The sequence below is a fragment of the Accipiter gentilis genome, chromosome 11 (genome assembly GCF_929443795.1).
Source record: "Accipiter gentilis chromosome 11, bAccGen1.1, whole genome shotgun sequence".
Lineage (NCBI taxonomy): Eukaryota > Metazoa > Chordata > Aves > Accipitriformes > Accipitridae > Astur > Astur gentilis.
Window position 1 is genome coordinate 6,821,398 of NC_064890.1, and position 21,410 is coordinate 6,842,807.

The following is a 21,410-nucleotide window of genomic DNA, read 5'->3' on the forward strand; positions in this document are numbered from 1 at the left end:
ATAGTTGGTATGGCAGTTGAAATGAAAGGTGCTAAAGGAGATTTGTAGTGGAGGGAGCTTGGCTGAAAAAGCACAGGGTGAAAAGCTGCTTCACTAAAGCAAGAGGGAGAATTTATACAGTTAAATTTTGTAACGAGTTCCAATACTTAATGTGTTTTAATTCATGTTACTCTTTCCAAGATGTTAATTCCCACAAACAGTATTTGTTTTCCCGGCACCCGTCCGGATGTGCTTTCCTCCTAGACACAGAGGGGTGAATGAAAAATAGTCACTGTCTCAGGAAAGCATTGTCCTCACCATGCCAGAGCCTTTGGGAACTTGCAGCGCTCACAGCAGTGAGATGGAAATATGGTCCAATAAACTCTGTTTGGCATCTCTTTTCAATTGCATAACAAGTGCACATCATGGTATCTTGGATGAAAAGAGCTTGAAAAGTATATTCATAGGCGTCTATGCCAACTTTTGAGCTTTGTTAAAGGGTCCAGGCAAATAATCTTAACTACCAGCAGAGAGTTGCAAGGAATAGCTCCAGATGACACTGCTCAGTAGAACAGCTTTGGTTTGTGCTGCTTTGTTTTTCCTGTAGTAAAGAGTAAAAAAGGTTTCAGTTGACTTTTAGGCCATGCCTACACTACAACAGCAACCTTACCACTAGTACGGTAACAGTCTGCTGTCAACTCATAGGCGAGACGTAGGGTTGTAGAGAGACGTAGGGTTGTAGTGTACCACACGGCTCCAGTAACAAGGAGAAATTCAGTCCTGTGGCATCAAGGGAGAATGTAACACTTGGTGATGAGTGTGATATAAGTGCTAAGATAAAGAGAGAGAGGGAGATTGAACTGGTTGTTTCTATTGTAGTTTTTAGCCAAGAGTTGACAGAACTTTAATAAAGTCGCACCCATTGCTGTCACTACTGATAATGGACCATCAGCATTTCCACTCCAAATTCCGATTGTCAGCTGTTTGAAACTCATCTGTAAAATGAGACTAAAATAATGATACAAAGCTCCAGTGGTGGAGCAGTATATTTTAAAGAAACCCGAGATTTTTTTCCTTGAGTCATTTTTTTCCCCACTGTTGTTCACTCCTGCATCTAAGAAATAATTGTTGTTTTTATCTGTAACTTGTTATATTCTGGCCAGCTACAAGAAATAGGCAGCAACCAAAAGGCATTGCCTTCCAAAGGCTCTGGGATAGTCCCTGTGAAATTAGTTGGCTGGCAGAGAGTAATTCCTAGCTGTAAAAAGTATTAAAAAATAAAAATACCCTGTTGGCTGTAGAGATAAAGAAACCAGGGACACAACAGACATGGAGGCTGGCCTTCGCTTTAGCAGGGTTCATGGGACTATCTAAAGAAGCTTGCCACTGCCTGTACTATATTCATTATTCAAAGAGAAGGATTCAGCCTGCAGGGTTGTTTAATCCAGCACTTTTTCTGAAGAGCTAAGTATGCTTTACAAAAATTCATGATTGTGATATCATGTGCTAAGCTTCATTATCATGAAAAAGCAGAAGTGAACTGCCTCAGATGATTAAGATTTTAAATCACTTATTGTAAACGGCTTAAGGAAACTTTCAGACCTCCTGACTCCTAGCACTATGTAATGTCTACATGACCACAGATGCTAACACAGACAGCCATGCAAAAATAGCCAGAAATACCTGAGATTGATTTGTAGCTGTGCCACTGATGTGCTGCATTGACCGTAGGTGAGTTGGTCTCTCATCATATCTCTGTTATCCCATTCCTTAAAATAAGGATAGCAGTGCTCCTCTACCTTTGTAAAATGGTTGGTTTTTTTTAGATCAGTGGATCAATATCTCTGTATCACTCTAGGAATTATTACCATCCATAATGATGATTAAAAAAATCCTCTTATCCTTATCACAGGAGCACCACACAGCAAATTATTCTGCTGTATTGCTAAGTGCAGATTTATATAACAGATACCAGAAAGAAGTCAACTGGGTTAATGGCATGCACTAAAAAATCCTGCTAATAACATGTACAGACAGTTGGATATAGCATGAAAATTGTGGGAAAGCTCAAAATGCATATTTCTACATCTTCTAGGCTCCTAATTGTATGATTTTTTAACAAAACATCACCAGGCACATGGGACAAGTGAACATTTCTGCAGACATTGATTACAAAGATTTTTTTTTTTTTCTTTGCTTTAAAAGCAGGTTAGAAATGGCCTGGAGAGTTATATCATGGTCAGGCAATTTAATTTCATGAAAATCCATTCATAACTTTAAGATTCAGGGGTTTTCTTGATGAATTAGTAAAAGAAAATTAGTATTTGCATCATGATTAATTGCAGTGAAGGGTAGGTGAGGAGGTTTTATGCCTGTTTGGTTTTCCTTATGGATATTTACTGCTCCTTTCTGAGCTAAAGTAACATGAAGTGCCAGCCGTGGGAACAGCCTGGATTAGGGGCCACCTTCTGACTTGTGTGTAAGTGATGGGAAACAAGGACAGTGGAAGTGCTGTATTTTTAATTGCTCTTCAGAGGCACCTCCACGCCTTATTTCTTTTGCTGTAATGTAGTAACATTTTAATTTTTTCCAATCATTATGGCACATTTAATTTTCTTTTTCCCCTGCTGAAACTCTTTTGAAGCTGAGAAGGAACAAACACATACAAGTGACCAGTGTCTCTGTGCTGGCCTTTGGCCAGTAACGACATCTCAGATTTCCATTACTGCAGCTTTGCAGCAATCCCTCCCCAGAGGGAAGTCTGAAGTGAAATAATAATTACAAGGGGTTTTATTCCAACATAGGGTCATCGAGGCACTGTTAGAGACTGTGGTCTTTGGTACCCATCTGATTCTGGTTTTGTGTACATTTCAGTTACTGAAGTCTGTACTTTGCAGGGTGGTTAATTGACTGTCCACTTAGAAATGCTTCGAGGGAACGGTGAACTTCAGGAAATCTAAAATCTAGAGTCTGTCATCTGGTCAATAGTCAAGAGAAGTCAGTAAAGCCAAAGACATGAGGCATGTTTACAGTACGCGCCTCTTGTTACATTTACGTGTCTGATATGCATAAACTAAAGAGCTTCACTGTGACTTTTTCAAAATGTGTTACTTTGGGCTGAGTTGTTGCACTTGGTCTCAGACCTGTTGTTGTGTGTCTTAAGCAATATCTAATGACCAAATGTCTGTACCATAAGCAATTCGATGTCTTAATTTGTAGGTGAAATGTATTTTAACCACTAAGACAGATTTTTGTGTGATGTCTTCATTAGAAGGCTGTTTCCCAGGCTGTTCCTTCCTTCAGACTGCACTATATTAGCACTGTGTAGAAAAGGGAAAGTCTACTTTGCAATCTCAGCTAGAAATATTTTAACACAACTAGAGCTTATTTTTATCACGCTTCAATTTCCACAGCTTTTTATTCAAGCCTTATCTTTTCTTTAAATAGAGGCTTTCATCTCAGAGGATCCCAAATACTTCTTGCAGGAGTATTTTGGCAGCTTTTCACTATTGTCTCTTCACAGTCATTGAAGAAAAACCTTGTTTACCATGAACTAGGAAGGTGTAGTGCAACCATTACACCACCAGCTGCGCAGCCATCGTACGTAGTACTGCAATTGCTTGGATGACTTTCAAAATCTCTTGAGGGTTCTTCTGTGTCAGAGGGGTCACTGTATGTATTTTTTTGTAAGTTGATTACATCTGCCTTTCTTTCTTCTCCAGAACTTTAAAGCCATGGTTTTAAACTTCCATTTTTAACTCTAGTCCTGATTAAAAAAATGTCAAGGGGTTTTGCATCTCCCTTTGGCTTCACTGAGGGTTTGGGGGCTTTAAGACCTCTGGTAGACCACGGTAGTTTTATGTGGAAGGTTTCTTCTGTAGGTATGAAATCAGACACCTTACCTTGAGGCTTCCATACTTAAAAATGTTCTACTTCACTTGCAGCTCGCAAGTATTGCTGTTATGTTAGACTGTGCATGAACTGCTGACTGAACGTTTCAAAACAGTCTATGAAAGCCTGAGATGAGAAGAATTGAGTGAAGCGGGAGCTGAAATGGAGCAGTGCTGAGCTTTTTTAAATATTTCAAATAATTGAATCGCTCGAGCAGCAAGCCCTAGGTTTGGGATGGCACGGGTCGAGGAAGAAGCTTATCAAATTTCACAGCCTCTTCAAAATTCTCTTTCAGTTCGGGGTGGGAGGGGGGTAAGGACCAACCCTGTGAGTTTAGATATTCTCTCAGCCGAGATGGCAAATGTGATAATGTGCTCCAAAATACCTTCTGTGACGGGGCTGGGTGCCTCCCTCCGATTCTGCCTGCAGGAGGAAATTACTTTAAGCAGCCTTTCCTCAGTCTATCATTTATCTGGTGTAAGGGGCGAGAAGGCAGCCTTGGAGAAACAACTAAAACTCATAGACCTCCTTTCTCCCTCCCCTTTTGTTTCTGTTAGTGACCCCTGACAGTTTGAAACAAGAGGTGATAAATAATTGCAAGGTGACTTGCAGGTTGGCTGTATTTACAAAAGGATTTTGGTGGGTTTTTTTGTGGTTAGGTAGCTGGTGGTACAAAACAAAGTAGTTTCAAGGCATTAGCAATAGAAATATCCCCCTCTCCACCTTTTCTCTCCCAGAGAGTTCCATAGCTTCAGTAAGAAGGGAGTAATTGAAGTATCGAGACTCAGTATGGTAGAACAGAAATAGTTTGCTTGTAGCTATTGGTCCGGAAGACCTCGGCAACGGCACTACGATCAATGCAGTGTTTCATAGGATGAGGTAAAAGGCCACGGAAATCTTTCTTGTTTCCTTGCACCATGAGGCATGAAATCTGATTAGTCTTGTCCTCTTATAATTGTGATTTATGGTCCTAAAGCTGGCAGTATGTTCCCAAAAGACTACCTGTATTCATGATATACAGTGAGTGAGAGTATGCTGAAAAGAGGTTTTCCCAACCTCTCAGAAACAGCTGCAGCAAGAGTACAGGATGGTTCAGGCAGAGCTCATCTGACTTAAACAAGTGAAATCTGGTGTCCTTAGACACCAGCTTCTGAATATTTTCTAGGTGCCCTACAAAACCATCCTCCTAAAGTGCTAATGTTCCCTGTATAGGAAAAGAAAGGTGCTGCCATTGACCGTGGCAGAGAATACGAGCGTCTCAGAAGAACAGCTTTTCTGAATACCTAAATTATATATGCAAGTTCAGTGATTAAGTGGACTGAATCCTATCATATAGGCTTAGCTCCCCTCCAGTGTGGCAGTCTGGTCATGAAGGAAAGGATCCCATGGTTCACAATTAATAAAATATATAGGGTCCCATTTTCCACACCTAATTAAATATATGGGCACAGATAATAAATATACAAATTTTGTGTGTGAGTATCCAGGTTTGGTAGCTGAAAAAACAACCCTTGAATGTCAATACATGTAGCAATGTCTGGAAAGATGGTTAAATTAGCTAGCATTTAATTGGGGTGCTTGATGGTAACAACTGAAGGTCTAGGTTTTCAAAATAATTTAGAAATAAGGTTGTCTGCTGAATTTTTACCATGGTTATTGAGGCAAATTGGGTATTTACTGTGCAAATGGCCACTGTCCATCGGTGGGAAATGGCCTGTCGACTGGAGATAACAAGGGGACCTAACCTTGTAGCCTCTGGCTGGAAAACCATAATTAAAATGCAGTCCCATCTTCTCTGTGGAATGCTGTTTCCAAATGCTCATATTCAAGCCACATAACCTCATTCATCAGGCATTCCCCTTGCCCGGAAAACAAGTTTCTTTCAAATTGTTAGCTCGCTATATGGCACTTTACAGAGATCTGCTACGAAGGTCTTTTCGCTCCACGACAAAGGCAACGGGATCCGCACAAATGGATTGGGGCTGAGGAAGAAGGAAGGAGGTTTTGCCGTACTGTTGGGCGCTGAAAGTCCCCAACAGCTGAGCTTTGTGGTTAAAAAGAGAAAGAGCTTAAGGGAGGGAAGAGAGAGTCTGCTTTATCTTGAGAGGAGCGCAGCTTTATTTCTCTGCTGATTCACATTTCTTTTGAGACCTGCTAATTGCAACATCTCTCAGTAAGTTACTTACAGCAGTACTGCTGGGTAGAAATTGTGATAAATGCATAAACTGTGTCTTATTGATTTTTGTTGACATTTTACATGCTTCTTATGCATTCTAAACCTCCATTCAGTAATTGTCACTATGGTACACACTCCTGGATAATGAGAGCGGAAGAAGTGAATGAAGCAGTTTCTTGACCATTATAAACAATATTATTCAAGGCTCTGTATGGGGTTTCTTGCCTGCCCTCCAGTATATGTCTATTTGTGCTCATCCCCCATTGAATTTGCAAGACGAGAAATGAAAACCCTTGGTGTTATTTCCTCTGTTAATGATAATAACAGAAATGTTTTTAAGAGAGATTACTTTGAGTCTGATGGTAAATTTGGGCCTCTTTAATTTTAGTGCACAGCAGTAATATGGAATCTAGTGGAGGTACTGTAGTTTATTTACCCTTCTACTGCACATTTTGTCTAGATTGCCATACAGAAAGCTGTTTTGTTACATCATTTTCTTTGACAGAAATTTGTTGCTGAATAAGAATAGTATAGCGACACATAGTGTGGCTAAACAATAGTAAGACATCATCAGCTGTTACGTTACCTAAGAAATACGTAGATTCACAACAGTGCCATGAAGTTTGTGTAAAAGAATTCTGACTTCTGATTTTATGATGCTCACCTATCAGTCAGAGGTACAGAAGCCAGCTTAGGTTCTCTTGTATCAAGGGCTTTTACATTAAAGAGAAAAAAAAATAATACCGCATGATGCAAAAATGCATTGACTTTATTTTCATGACTAGATGTAGTGCTTTTCGGTAATGATCAGGCATTGCTTTCTCTTACTGTTGTTTGATTAAAATGTGAATACAGTCTTGACTTGATAATCTTACCAGGTACACACAGAGCAAAAAAAGAAAAGGTATTTTATGCCTCAAATTGATTTGCATAAACCAAACAATCTGTTGCTTGTTGGATTGCAAAATGGTTTATTTTGCCCATTGGCCACAGGGGCAACAATATTGTATTTTTGATGCCAGAATGTAGCTTTCATGCATTAGCTCTAAAATGACAATATGCTTTAGCCTCTCAGTGCTTAGATTTGCTTCATTTGGAAATCTTTTAAGTAGTAATAATAATAATGTTTTGAGGAAATTGAGTGGAACACTAAATTATTCTCTGAAACCTAAGTTCAAACTGTGCAAGGCTAAGGGAGCTGAAAATCAATGCACTTTTAAAGTCATTAGAGATCACAAGTGAAATAAGTCTGTGTTGCTTTAGCTAAGCTTTTAGTGTGCCGTGGTATTATTACAAAATCAGCCTGAATCTGCATTAATTTCACAGTCTTTTTCTTTAAGATGCCCAAGGGTGCATGAAGAATAAAATGTAAATCTCGGAAGGCAATGTTTTTATTAGTCAAAAGGGCAGTGAGTCATTCACTAAAAAAGTTGACCTGTACCATGCCCAGTGTACATATGACTGACAATAGTAAAAGGGTGGAAAAATAGCCCAGGCATTAGCCTACTGGCTTTTCATTACGATTTAAAAGGCTGAGGAGGGAAAAAAATGATTTTTCAGTTATTCATGCACATAGCTTCAGGTTTGTTCAAGCTGGTGGTAGCTTTCGTAGGTCAAAGAATTATACTTGTGTCTAGGACTCGGAGAAACAAAAATCATAAAGATTTTTATTTTTAATATGTTATTTTCTTAAATGTTGAGATTCCACCTACATTACTCAATTTTGTCTGAGTCTTTTCACACTTAGTCGCAGGCTACACAGTGGAGTTTTTCTCTTGCTTATTTGTACGGTTGTTCTTGGTGCATCACGGAAATATGTGACATTATGGACTCCTTTATTAAGTTCCCAGTTCAGCTGCCAGTGATGCCAGTCATTTTATTCACTATCCACAATTTACCTGCACAAAAGCCATAGCAAGCAATTGTTAATGCATGGTCTGAATAGACTAAACTATGCAATCCGAAGTCTACATAAAAGCCTTACTTATTTCAAACCCTGTGGCTAAAGAACAAAAACAACAACAACAACAACAAAATTAAAGGAAAAACCCTTTCTCCTCACCCATCCCCACCTAATTTTTTTTCTTTCATCTATGGTCAGATTAGCAAGTCAGCACTGTCGATAAATAAACTAGAGAAGTTGTTTATTTTTATGTACTACTGAGAACAGTGTCGTCTTGTGGCCGTTCTCGTAGACTGTGTTGGTTTAACAAGCGTCCAACCCTTTTGTCTTGTTGTTTTTTGTCTTTCCTGCTCCCTGTCCCCTTGTTCCCACAGGCTGTGCGTTTGTCACATTTTCTACAAGGGCAATGGCACAGAATGCAATCAAAGCCATGCACCAGTCTCAGACCATGGAGGTACAGTACTGTATCATTTGCCCTTTCTTTGTTTTCTTTGTGCAAATGATTGCGAATGGTAAAGCCATGCTCTCCTGGACCAGATCAGACACATGACAATCACAGATTTAAACTTTTTACCAACTCACTCTACCTGTCTTTGTGAAGTTTATTTTTCTTAATGACCTGAAAGCACACAATAAGGTTGCTGTGTGGTATCCAAACACGGCTCTTGATCCTGTTTTCAGTGGCATTCAGCAGAAAATAAAAATGCCGTGAATACCGCTCCTCAGTCATACTCAGAGTATATCTGATGAGTAAATTACCTTTAATTTTAACACACACACACCCCCCCCCAAGAAAAATCTTAGTTTCTTTTAAATAGATTTTTAAGTGTTGTGGTTTGTGCTGCTCTGAGAAAAAGTTCAAGAGATTTACCTGGCCACGCTGAGTTACTAGTGCATGTGTTTTTCTGCAAATAGAATCTCTTTTTAAGTTAATATAATTTCTCCTTCTTCATGTAGCCAATAAAAATGCTAATGATGACAGCGCATATCAAAGTGTGGCACTTCCTGCAGAGCACCATCGTGGCTGGCCCCTCACAAGCAAAGCTCTTTATTTCCTTCCAAACTGCCTCAACGGCCTCATATTTTATCATGATGAGCAACACAAAACTTTAAACCTGTTCACTAAATGTGAATATAGCTGCAGGCTAACGATCCATTCATTGGAGTGGTTATCGAATGCCACGGCTTGTCTGGCAATCTCAAAACTTTTTTCAGTCTGTGATTTTTGTCATGGTCTTTCAGAATTTTGCACAAAAAACCGCACAAGTATGAAGTCTTTACTTACTCTGGATCTTCTAGCTTATCATTGGAGAGTGCATGTTATACTGTATTATGTATACTGTATCTTCGTGTAGTGATGATTTTTCTCAGAGGTGGCATTGATGTTATGTGCACTTGTTTCTTTTTTTATTTAGTTTTCCACCAGGACCTTTCAATTTTTTTTTTCTCAGTGATTTTTCTTTGCAATGCTCTAGTCTCCCAAAGCATGCTGGGTGCTAAACAATCATTATTGCGTCATGTCGTTGAGCTGCTTTGTGTAACGAGCCAAGGGGGGAGACCAGGGGTGGGAGGGTGGACAGAGGAGAAGAAGAAGGAGAAGATAAAAATCAACCCAGTGCATGAAAATGTCACTAACTGTTTCCTGTATACTACAAGTGATGATATCGGCATTGCAAAGCTATTGTCTTTCCAAACATCATGTTTGAATTTGGTTGAGCTTCTTTTATAATCAATGTGTTTTCTTTTCAGTGCAATGCATTTTTAGACCCTGAGTATACAGTTTTAGATGAGAATCTGCCAATGAGATGAGAATAATTGAAATTATCTTTACTAGAAAGCTGCTGTTATACAATCTATGCAGTCTGACAGTATATTGTGAAAAAACTGCCACTTTGAGTCTCTGAAATAATACTCGTAGTAATTTGTCTGCCATGCACTGCTCCATTAATTCAGACCTAAATGTTTCGCTGGGTTTGATTCCAAGTAAAAAGGAAATGTTTATTGGTAATACTGTGTTTTACCTATATTTTCCATGTGTTTTAATGTATTTTTCTGTCTAGCAAAATGAATTTTACACAGCTCTACCTCAGAAGATGGTAAAATTAAAGAGATAATACCTCCCAGACAAATTCTCCCATTCTTCTGTTGTATGCAGTACTCCAAAAGAGGCTGCATTTTGACGTGACACTCCTGTTGACATTAATTCCATAGAATAGTTACGCTTGGATCAAAATACCTCTCAAAACCTTTAGAGACGTCATCAATGAGATCCCCAAATTGGCAAGACGATTCCAAATATTTTGCACTTTGAACGTCTGGGTCTTTGTGCCAGTTGAGCTTAGGGAGAGAGTCCCTTCTTGGAGAGAAGCAGTACACCCTCCAGCTCCGTGGGTGAGGGACTCAATGGAGTCTGTACCTACTGGCTTGACAACACAAAGAAAAGTATGAAGGCAGCACCAGCTGTTGGGAAGAAAATGGCTCTAAATGGGATGGAGATACCATGCCATTGAATGAGGAAGGGAGGTGCACCTTGTGTATGTGCTGGGAGCTTGCCCTCAAGACAGAAAATGGAAAGCATAAAAGAGAAATCACCTTTTATGCAAAAACAATTTTGCTCACTTTTGCCAGTACTCTTCTAGTAAAAAGTTAACTTGGGTTAGCTAGTGTTACGTCTCGACTCTCAGCCTGAAACAGCGGTCCTTGGACACTTTTGTTTCATGGTTTTTTGCAAACAAAAGTGGACTTGGGGGACAATATGTAGTACACAATTACGTTTCAACCCAATTACTACAGGGTTTTTCTCTGATTTATTTTCAGTTCTTTGCCACACATCATTGACCAATATGAATTATCAAAGTGGCCTAAGAAAGAACAATGGGGATGTTAATGTCCAGGTGAACAAGGCTGCTAGAATAACGAATTCTCTTACTACTCTTTCAACCTGACTTTCTGACCTGGTTAAATTAACTGATTTTAAAAACATAATTGCTGCTCTAGAGTTTTTGCTCTTCTATCGTATTTCTGTGGATTTTTTGTTTGTTTGTTTAACACATTCAAATGCAGCACCAGTAGAAGACACTAATTTGTTATCATGGAGTAAATCTGATGCAACAATAACAACCCTTTTCTCATATAGAGCCACTTGCTACATATAATTTCAGTCTTCAGAATGTTTGCTCTCTTGAAAATGATGAAGTAATGAAATATAGAGCAGACAGTGAAAAAATGAATTATAGATTCATAAATTGCAGGGATATTGTTTTTATACAATTTACTGACATTTAAGCATTCATAAATATGGTGTCAGCTGTAGTGTTGAGTGCTGAGCTGCTGAACTGAGAACTGAAATAGCCATATAATGTCTCTTGCTTTGAAATTCATTTTTATTTCTTTGGATATAGGCTTGATTCTCCTGTACATCTATGTAGAAGGCAGTAAGTTCTGGTTGTTCTTAGCCCATTGCTACCAATCCTCATATTAAATAGAAACAGCTTGCTTTTTTTATTAGCAAAACCGGAAAAATCTCTCTCACACCCTCTACCTCCTGGCTCCTTTTTCTTTCTTTTTTTTTTTAAAGGGTCTTGTTTTTAATATTAGTATAAAAATCACTAGAGAGAGGTAATTGTGTAACAAGCTGACTCCTTCATAACCTTTATTTGATTGCTGGAGTGGTACGTATCTCCTTTCTTCCTCACTGAAACACTGAAAGACATTTTTTACAATGAAACGCACAGGAAAGGAGTTGGAGGTGGAATAATAAATCACAAGTGATGATTTTCTAAGATAATTCTAAAGGAACAGTATTGATGCGAGATCTTCACACAAGAGATATTATTGTTGTTTATTTCATCTGTTGATTGTGAATATTCTTATAATTTGTCCCGGTGTGAGGTTCTTCAGCGAAAAGGTACACGGCTGCTTTTTGTAAATAATCGAGGACAGGAACTTTTCTGAAGATGTTCATAGTGTTGTGAGAGCAGCCATGGGAAGAGTTAGGTTAAGTATAATCCTGCTCCGCATCCCACACTATACGCTTTGGCTAAAGCGCTGCTGTGTTTTTTGGGCTTGAGTCACCTTTCACTCCTACCATTGTATTCAGATTGAAGTTAGACAAGAAATTAGTATAACAAAGCATGGCGGGTGGAGGGAAGTTATTCATTGGATCCTATAAAGTTGGAAAACAGTACGAAATGGACTGACAGTTTCTATGACTCACAAAATGCTTGAATTAATTCGAAGAACTGAATCATTGCAGTATATAGTTTGCTCCCTTGATTTGAAAAAATGAAGACTTGAAAGGTTAAAATATGAAAACATTTGTTACCAAGGAAAAAAAAAAATAGTGCGAAAGCAACAGAGACATCTTTCATATTCACGCGTCTCGTTCTCTCAGTGACTTTGCCCAGGAATACCCAACCTGAAGTCCGAGGGAAATATGCAGCTTACCTCAAAAATCTATCTGGTCCATGACCTCCTACTTCTTCTCAAGGGTCCCTCAGACATGGGTGAGGAGTAGGCTGCAGACCAGATCTCTAGTTCTTTCTTACAGCTCCCCTATTTCCTAAGGCGCCTCACAGCCCTCCCATATCATGTAACAACAGGCTCGTAGAAGCAGTAGAAGAAATGGTGGCCATCAGGAATGGGCTGCTATCACCAGAACTAGACACTTTTGGTCTGCATCCTGCCCTTTGTTCACATCTCAAGGGTGCTTGATACAAAGCGTGCCTGGGAGCGGACCGCAGGTGGGTGAGTTGTCCTAGCAGCATCACCCTTTGTGCTCACTTCGGACTGGGGGTCCTTGATATGCCAAGGAGCGGTGACCGGCTGATGATGGGCGCTGAAGTAAATCTGTTGCTCACAGTCTATTTACGCAAGGTACGCGAGCCACCTGCAGCAAGCGTGCCCGCGCAGCCAGCCCGTGGCGGCAGGGCGGTGTTGGCTGTGCGATCCCTGGCAGCAGGGAGGTTGGACACCTCTCCCTTTGGCGATGCCTTGAAAACAGACTGCAGACAAAGCATCACGTCCATCTCATCAGCTGTGAAGCTTAATTAAAGAGGACTGGTACACTTCGCTGTCTCTGGCAGCAATTTTGATAGCTGGAAGGAAAAGAGAGCCTGAGGAACGGTGCTTTATAAAAAGAACTGGGGAATCCACAATTTCTCCATAGCCTCTTTTCCTAAGAAGCTGAAAATCTTAGTCCTTGCAGTCCTACATATGTCAATCACAAAGAGAGGGTGAGCGATCAGATCGTGCCATTGCCGGTGGCCCTGTGGGACACGGCTGAGCTCACGATGCGAGTGTGACTTGATGTGATTTAACGCTTCTGTCTCTCCCGATCTGTCTAACCACAGGGCTGCTCTTCGCCAATCGTGGTGAAGTTTGCCGATACCCAAAAGGACAAGGAGCAGCGGCGTTTGCAGCAGCAGTTGGCACAGCAGATGCAACAGCTCAACACTGCCACTTGGGGAAACCTCACAGGTCTTGGAGGACTCACACCACAATACCTAGCTGTAAGTTCATTTCAGAGGCGGTGGCTGTATTATACTGCATTTGTTTTAGAACCACGGTAAATCAGCTATAGTAAACTCCCTGCAATAAATCGCTAAGTCCTCCAGGATACGTAGCATGTCTTCTTCTATATAAAAAAACTCTGTATGTTTATCACATGGTCTAAAAATAAATAAGAGGGAATAGAATTTGAATAAACATTTCAAGATGTGTCAGTGCTGTCCAAGGCAAGCATTTAACGTTTATTCGTGCTGCAAAATAAATTTGATTCCATTAGTTTTATTGTTCTTTTGAATGTTAGAATCTGGCGTTTATAGCTGAAATAAAATTTAAGTTCTTCCTTAGGGGAGGACAGATGGGCAGCTGAACACTGTAGGGGCCATATCTATATGAGGCAGCCTCTAAACTGGAATGTTGTGGTTCAATCCTCTAATTTTCCACATTTTCATTTGGAAACGGCACTCACTTTAACACGTGGTCCTGTCAATGCTAAACATGCGTGGTTCATACTAACTTGCACAGAAAGTGAAGGTGGCAGGGGAAAACCATTTGCTTCTCCTAAATTTAGAGGGGTGTTTTCCTTGGTCCATTTGTCAGATGCGAAACAAATGCTAGCTGCTGCCCCTGTTGGAGAAATCTGAAATCCACAGCCACGTGTTTTAGGTCCTGGGTGGCCAAGAGAGACTCCCCTGCAGCACAGTTGAGAGGGAGCCTTCTGAGGCTCTCGAGTTGAGGCGTCTGGTTGAGCAGCTTTTGGATAACTTGGGAGTTCCTGATGGTTCCGAGTTACACAAATAGATGCGTCCATATATATATATGTAGTGTGTATGCATAAATACACGATTTGTATGCGTACAATGCCTTGGTATAGTGATATAATTATAAAGAGCAATTTACCTGGCAATTAAAAATATATATTAGTACTGAGGTAGGCTAATTAATACTGAGGTAGGCTAAACTGTTGTATACAAATATCAGTCTAATGAGTATCTGTGTGCTTGATTCATAAAGATAATAAAGGAAAAACTGAATTCAAGGGGGTGGGGGAGAATGGACCGTGATTGACAGAGATGAGTTATGGTAACTACTAGACTACAGAGGGTTGTAATTAGTCACGCTATGTTGGTTTAAATAGATTTAACACCTGGTTGTTAAAAAGAATAAATTGATTAATTGTTTTAAAGCAGCAATGTTATTGAGTTTCCCTTGTGTCTCTGTGTTTCTTAATAGAGATTAGACATTAATATGGATTTACAGCATTGACTCTAGGGATGTTCATTCCAACAATAGACAGAAGCAAGAGACTATATAAACGTAAAGGAAAGCATAAATACTCCAAATGTGAAATGATAGCTCATTTTAGTTTTATCTTCATTTGTTACATTAATGTCAGATAGATTGCTATGTTGTGTTGTTAATTTGCAGCTTCTGCAGCAAGCAACTTCCTCCAGTAACTTGGGTGCCTTCAGCGGCATTCAGCAAATGGCCGGTAAGTTAAAAACCATTTCATTTTGCTCCAGCTATGTGTTGTATTCTTAAGCTATTGAATTCTATACCTCTAATAATCACATTGTCGGGGGTGGGGGGGCATGTTGTGTGTTAAATGTGGCAGATGTATTGGCAGGGGACAGCTCACAGTTCAACATCAATAGAAACACTTTCTCCCCTCTTTCAGAAACTGAAATTAAACCCAGTGCTCCCAGGTTGTGCAAACAGTTTGTCTTGCATTAGTCACCTGCCATTTGTCCAAAGTAACCAACTGTAAATTGCAGGAGAGCTCTTAGTCCCTGCAGCCGTATCCTACCCTATGAAAAGTGTCAGTAAAGCAACAGCAGGATTACATTCTAATTTCCAGTGAGATTTCTGTGTCCTGAAAAATCAAATTAATGGCAGCCCTCAAACATTTTAATAATAGGTGGTGGGTAAAAATGTTCTGACCTTTTTAATGAAACCCAAGATTACAGGCCTACCTTCAGTATGAATTTTCAGGCTTCTTTTATAATCATGGAAAATTAACTGGGTGCCTTTTTGACTTTGGAACCCTAGTTGACAAAATTACACAACAGAAGATTTTATGTAAAAGTATAATCTTTAGTCTGGAGGAAGAAAGAAAGAAAGAAAGAAAAGGGAAAAAAATATCAAAGTGTGAGCGGATTTGAAAGCCAGCTAGTTGGAGGGTTTCTTAGTAATGAGCTGTGTGCCAGTAGTAACTGATGTGTAGTGATTAGCAAAAGGTCACTCCCACTGTGTGACCTACCATGCTGATACCCTAACTTAACATGATGCTAGAGAAGGCAGCATGTGCAGTAAATCAGAGCACAGATGCACATTATGCCTGCCGCGAGAAACTGTTAAAAAGCGTTTTTTCTTGTTAGAGGAGAAAAAAAAAAAAGGAAGCACAAAACCCCTAAATTGCTACATTAGTTTATTTTAATCATGAACCTACTGAATCAATGAAATACAACATTGTGCTTGCTTCATCATCACAAAACAAGGGCTAAAATATTCAGAAGTCTTTATGAATACCATTTTCTCACTCTTCTTTTAATCCTGGTCTTTTGCTTCTTCTGGTTCTGCTTTGAATGAATCCTGAAATACTTTAACAAGTATAGATATACCGCACTGTATAGCTATACCCCACAGGTATTCTTTGCTCAATCGTTATATTATGCCATTATTGCAGTGACATCAGAGACTAATGTGAACCTGCTGTCTGACAATATAAATTGGCCTACAGATGACAATATCTCTAAATTATTCTCTCTTCCTCAGACCTGCTGGCAGTTCTTGCTGGTTCTATTATGTTACACTTGCAACCTAGCATTTTTTCATCAAAAAAATGTATCTTAATATGATAAACAGAACAGAGCGGTTCAGTAACAGTTTTATACTTGGCAGTTTTGGAAGTGACTTTGAGCTCAGAGATTGCGTTTTAATGTTTTCGTATTTGGTTAGGTCTACAAAATGAAAGAATTGAGACATCGAGGAAAAACAATGCGATATCCATTGCATTATGTTCTCCTTATAAGTTTTCTGTTGCCTGTTTCTCACTGTTAGTGTAGATTCAGCTTTGTCTTCAAGAACGGTGTTGAAACTAAGAATTTTAGTCAAGTAATTTCAGGATGGGTTCTCAATCCGGGATGTGATTTATTCTCTGAAAATCATACGATCTTGAGACTAGTAGAAAGTAATCTTAAGAAATTGTAGTGGCACATCATTGTTACTTGAGGGATACACATTTTCAACCACAGATTAAATTGCTAATGCACTTGTCTATTAATGACTGACTGCCTCTCATGGAAAATATGTAGTTTTTATCTTGTATTCATGTTATCAAAACATCTTGAATTTTAGTCCTATCTTTCCCCAAAACATGTTACTCTTAAACCTTTATGTTCAAGGTAAGATTAGTGATACTAAATTTCTCTCCGAGCTGCAGCTCTACATGCAAGTGCCAAAGACTAAGCGCTATTTCATTGGTAGGACCGAGAGCTTATGTCCTCTCCTCAGAAATCATGCAGTACTATGGCATGCAGTGCATCTAGTATTAAAAATTTGTATATCGTGTTTTGTGAAAGGCATAGAAAATACTGCTGTGTCTGCAGCAAGATCTTGCATTACCTGCTGAAGCCATCCTTGAATGTTTGTAAAGGCCTAGAGTTTTTTAAATTCTGTATACATTCATTTGACAAAAATGAATCCAATATGTATTTCCATATTGCATATAGCTTGCATATTAGTATAATATTTCAAGGTGAGGAATAAAATCTAGACACAATTGAGTAAGATGCTAAAGAAGATCTGTCATTGCAGCTTGCAAGTTCTTTGAACTTTGTGTTTGAGGGGTCCAGCTTTTATCTTTGAAGTCAATGGGTGTGCTTACCACATAATTCAGACACTAAAAGTTTGATCAAAAGCCACATGAGCCATTGAAATTTCACTCTTACTTACATGTCAGGGCTCTAGCATCTCTTTTGTGCTTAAGTCTCAATGAAGTCACAGTTTGCTAAATTAAGACTTCTAATACAGCCACCCCCTTGTCCAAAATTAGGGACATTTGGATCTGTAAGTATTTATTTATACTGCTAATGCTCAAGTTGTCTCTGTACTGAACCAAAAGGACACAGCACACACCCTGCTGTGTATGTGAAGAAATATTTGCCATGAAGTCCTCAGTGTTACTATTTCTTAAATCAAAGCAATTTTCTTTGGTAGCAGGGCAAAGACACAGGTCTTCAGTATGAAGTTTAAAATTCCCTTTCCCTAGTATCATGCCTCAGTCTGGTTAGAGTAGGTTTTATGTGGCAAAAGCAAGGGTTCTTTGGTTTTGTTGAAAGGATTCGGATTTTTAGGCATTTCTGGTTGAAGAGAATTGGAGTTTGTTCGTTTATTTGTTTGTTTGTTTGGGAGCTGAGGATCCAATCCAAAGAAAAATGGGGATTTTTCTCAAGAATTCACTAACATACAGACATTAAACACAGAGCACCGACTCTAAAAGTGAATGCTGTTCTTGCTGTAGTAGCCCACTGACCCTACTATATGTTCAGTATTGCCGCTGCCCTATGTTCATAAACCATGTGTGAAGTCCAAGCAAATGATGAAACTGGTTTAACTAAAATCTGTGAGATATTAAAACTTGAGAGACAAAAGGTTGTAGTTTGCCATTTAGCTTTCCAAGCTTAAGGTTCCACACGTGATTCCCCAGTTTAGGTTTTTCTCATTTTTATTGAAAAATGAGATTGTCATGAAATTGTTTTATTTCAGGAGCCAAGCCGAAGAAAACAATGTAATATGTTGAGAGCGGTATAAATTTGGGAGAGTTGGCAATGCTGCCTTTGGTATTTTAGTAATCCCCTCGTCTTGATTGCAGGAGCTAACACTACCTTGCCAAAATCTGCTTCACTCTCCTTTGTAAAACATGCAAGCACATCCCATCATCACGTGTATATTTTATAGTGAGCACTTCCTCACTTTTCCTCCCCTCCTCCGATATCCGCTAATGCTAATTTAAAGGCAGTGTTTTCTCTCACATGCCTCTCAAGCCTCAGTGTCTAGCCTGCTCTTTGTCTTTGGGGAAGGCTAATAATGTAGATGAATTACATTATGTGATTTGATTGTCTTATTTTAAAAAGACAATGCAAGCTACATTAAGCACTAGCAACCTTTCAAGCAAAAAAGATTCCTCCTTCAAATATATACAAATTGCATGGAAAGCTTAGTTCAAAGGAGATTGATGTCATTTGAACGTTTGCATTGAATTTGGCTGGCCCTGGATCAGGTCCTAAAAGCTGCAGTTATTTAAGCCAACCTGCCTGCTTAAGAAGAACCTGGAAAGTACCATACAGACAGTATAAATGGGGGTTTTATATTACATAGGGTGACTGTAGAAAATTGAAATGTTCAAGAAGATACGATCTATAAAGATTTTTCTATTGTCCATTAATGTAAAATGTTTTGGCAGGAATAAATATTCGCTTATACAGAAATATTTCTACATGTGTGACCATTCAGGACATAAAAACACATACAGTACTCATAAAAGACACAAAGGGACTCTCTTAATTTCATTGAACAGACAGTGTATTTTGCTTTCTGAAGTCATACAGGAGAAGAAATGATGCTTTTGGCTTTTCTTGCTTTGGCTTTCAAATCCCTAAACCCTCTACAGCTGGGACTTTTTCTATTTTTCCAATGTATGTTTTTTCCCAGTCCTTTCCAAACGCTCTCATGGTTTGGTTGCATTTTGGGTTGAACTTCTGGCCCTTTCTGAGCCCTGTTCAATCCATTTCACCCTTCTTCTGTTAACCAAGCCAGATTTCCTCCTGTTGCAGAGTCTGTAGGAGCAGATGGGTGAGAGAAACTCTGTGAGGTTCTGCTTTCTGAATATTTTCCTCTAATTGTTGGATTGGCTCAGTGGATCTGGAGGGACCAGTTGGAAGCCAGGACCATCTGCACAAAAGCTCTATACTTTTGCATTGGCCCAAGGATCCTTTATATCCTCTGACTCTTTGGTGGCTTCATTCCAGCAGAGCCATACTGAAGGAGGGCTTCTCCTGCTATGACCTCTTTAGGGATATCATATTAAAAGTAAAGGTCATTGAGAAACTGTTTCCAACTCAAGGGAGATAGCTGTTTCTTAAAGATAACTGCCAGTTTTGAAAATGTTGACCTCAGGGACTAAAAACATTGAGCTTTTGTAACAGTAATTCCATTGAAAGTCCTACTTAATTTAACCCATACAATTAGTTTTTTTCTTTTTTTTTTTAGCTAAAAAATTAAACAACTCCATTTAGCATTTTTTGGAGAGGCAGAGTGTGAAACAAATGAAGCTGCCTTCAATCCACATGTCACTCCTGCGTACAGGAGGAGAGGCACCTTGAGAGGAAAACCAACACTCGGCAGTTTACAAGGCGTGCTTATTGAGGTGTAAAAGTGCATGATGTGGAAGTTTGGCTGAGCCTGGACACAAGATCTGATAGCTCTGGCTTGGGCTTTCCATAAACGGCAAAAGGAAGGAGAGGGGCTTTTTATTGCCTTCATTCCTCTGGGGGTGGAATTCATCCCACTGAACCTCAGCAGTTTGGAAATTAGGCGTCCGGTCTCCCTGCGATGTCAGTGAAGAGGGAGTCACTCACAGGCTGCAATTCATCCTACTAAGGGCTGGGGTTAATCTATCTATTTTAGGATCGAATGAATCATCCGCTCGCTCGCTCTCCTTTGACTATAGCGAGAGCCTGGGCGAGTAACTTTCATTCGGGTAAAGTTAGATCAGACGAATCCTTCCCACTAGGACTGGGGAAGTTTCAACTGAGAAAAGAACATTTTTTGCCAGGAATTTGTTTAGAGCATGCATGACTTACTTGAAAATGTGCTGAAATCCTACATGAGTCAACTAGTAACTCTAGCTTTCAGTTAGATTTAAGCACATACTCTTAAAAAACAGGGCAGAATCAAATGTGGACCAAAAAGTTGTTTTCAGGGCTTTGCTAAATCGAACACTAAGTGATCAGGGTACCTTAAGCACTGTTCAGATAAGCAGTTTTTCTAAAGGTAGGTGCAGAGTGTATGCGGTTTGATGGAGGTAGCCCCCAGGTCTCCTGTCTATTTTAATTCTTAGAATATTACTGGAAGAACATCACTGCCTTTCAGACACAGGGCGTGAAGACTTTACCCCCGTTTTTAACATCAGCATCCAAAATGGCTGATGTCAGTGTTAGCAAATAGTTGCTTTTTGGCCGGGAGATGATAAATTTTACCTTAATCCACAATTTTGAAGCTGCAGTCAGGATTTAATTCAGAAGGAATAAATCCTAATAATTGGGAAGGATAAAATTTCCAAAGAAAAGGAAGTCAGGTTAGTGGGAGTTGCTTATGGGCTATCCAGATTTGGCTCTGATAATCACCACTGACTTTGAAACTCTCTGTGCATATATTGTAGCCAGTGCCTGCCTTTATTAAGAATTTGTTCAGCAAGCAAATCTCAGCTATTTCCTAATATGATTTTATTACGGTTTTGGAAACCCAAGAGCTGATGAGGCCTAAGAAGTCTTCAGAACCAGCTCGTGACTCTGTTGCCTCCTCTACAAATACCCTGTAATTCCGAATTTACAGTTATCACAGGAGAAAAGCTGCGGTGACTGAAATGAGGCAAATTGCTTCATTGTATGAAAGTTTGTGTCAGAGGCAGCACAAGAAGTTGTAAAATGTAAATCTCATGCTCTCAAATTTCCCCGTGTTTTCACAGAACTGCATCTGTGACTGTGCAGCACTACAAAAATTTCCTGTGAATGTGCTAATAGGCCTTATGAGAATGTTCTATCACCATCCATCTGTCACTTTTTAACAGGCCTGATTGGCAAGCACTTGTAACAACTGACATCTGTTCTCGCTTATTGATATGTAGATTTATGGTAATTGCTGTGAACAATAAGACACAAAATTACCTAAGGTGAA

The 21,410-nt window shown here is 39.4% G+C and overlaps 1 protein-coding gene across 12 annotated transcripts in view; it reads left to right on the forward strand.

Moving 5' to 3' along the window:
• CELF2 (CUGBP Elav-like family member 2) overlaps positions 1-21,410 on the forward strand; it is a 375,608-nt gene that overhangs the window by 307,533 nt on the left and 46,665 nt on the right. For all 12 annotated transcript variants that reach the window (XM_049814458.1, XM_049814466.1, XM_049814453.1 and 9 more), the window contains 3 exons: positions 8,324-8,403; positions 13,301-13,459; positions 14,883-14,946. In XM_049814458.1, the coding sequence (XP_049670415.1) occupies positions 8,324-8,403; positions 13,301-13,459; positions 14,883-14,946 (303 nt within the window). The remainder of the gene's footprint in view (positions 1-8,323; positions 8,404-13,300; positions 13,460-14,882; positions 14,947-21,410) is intronic.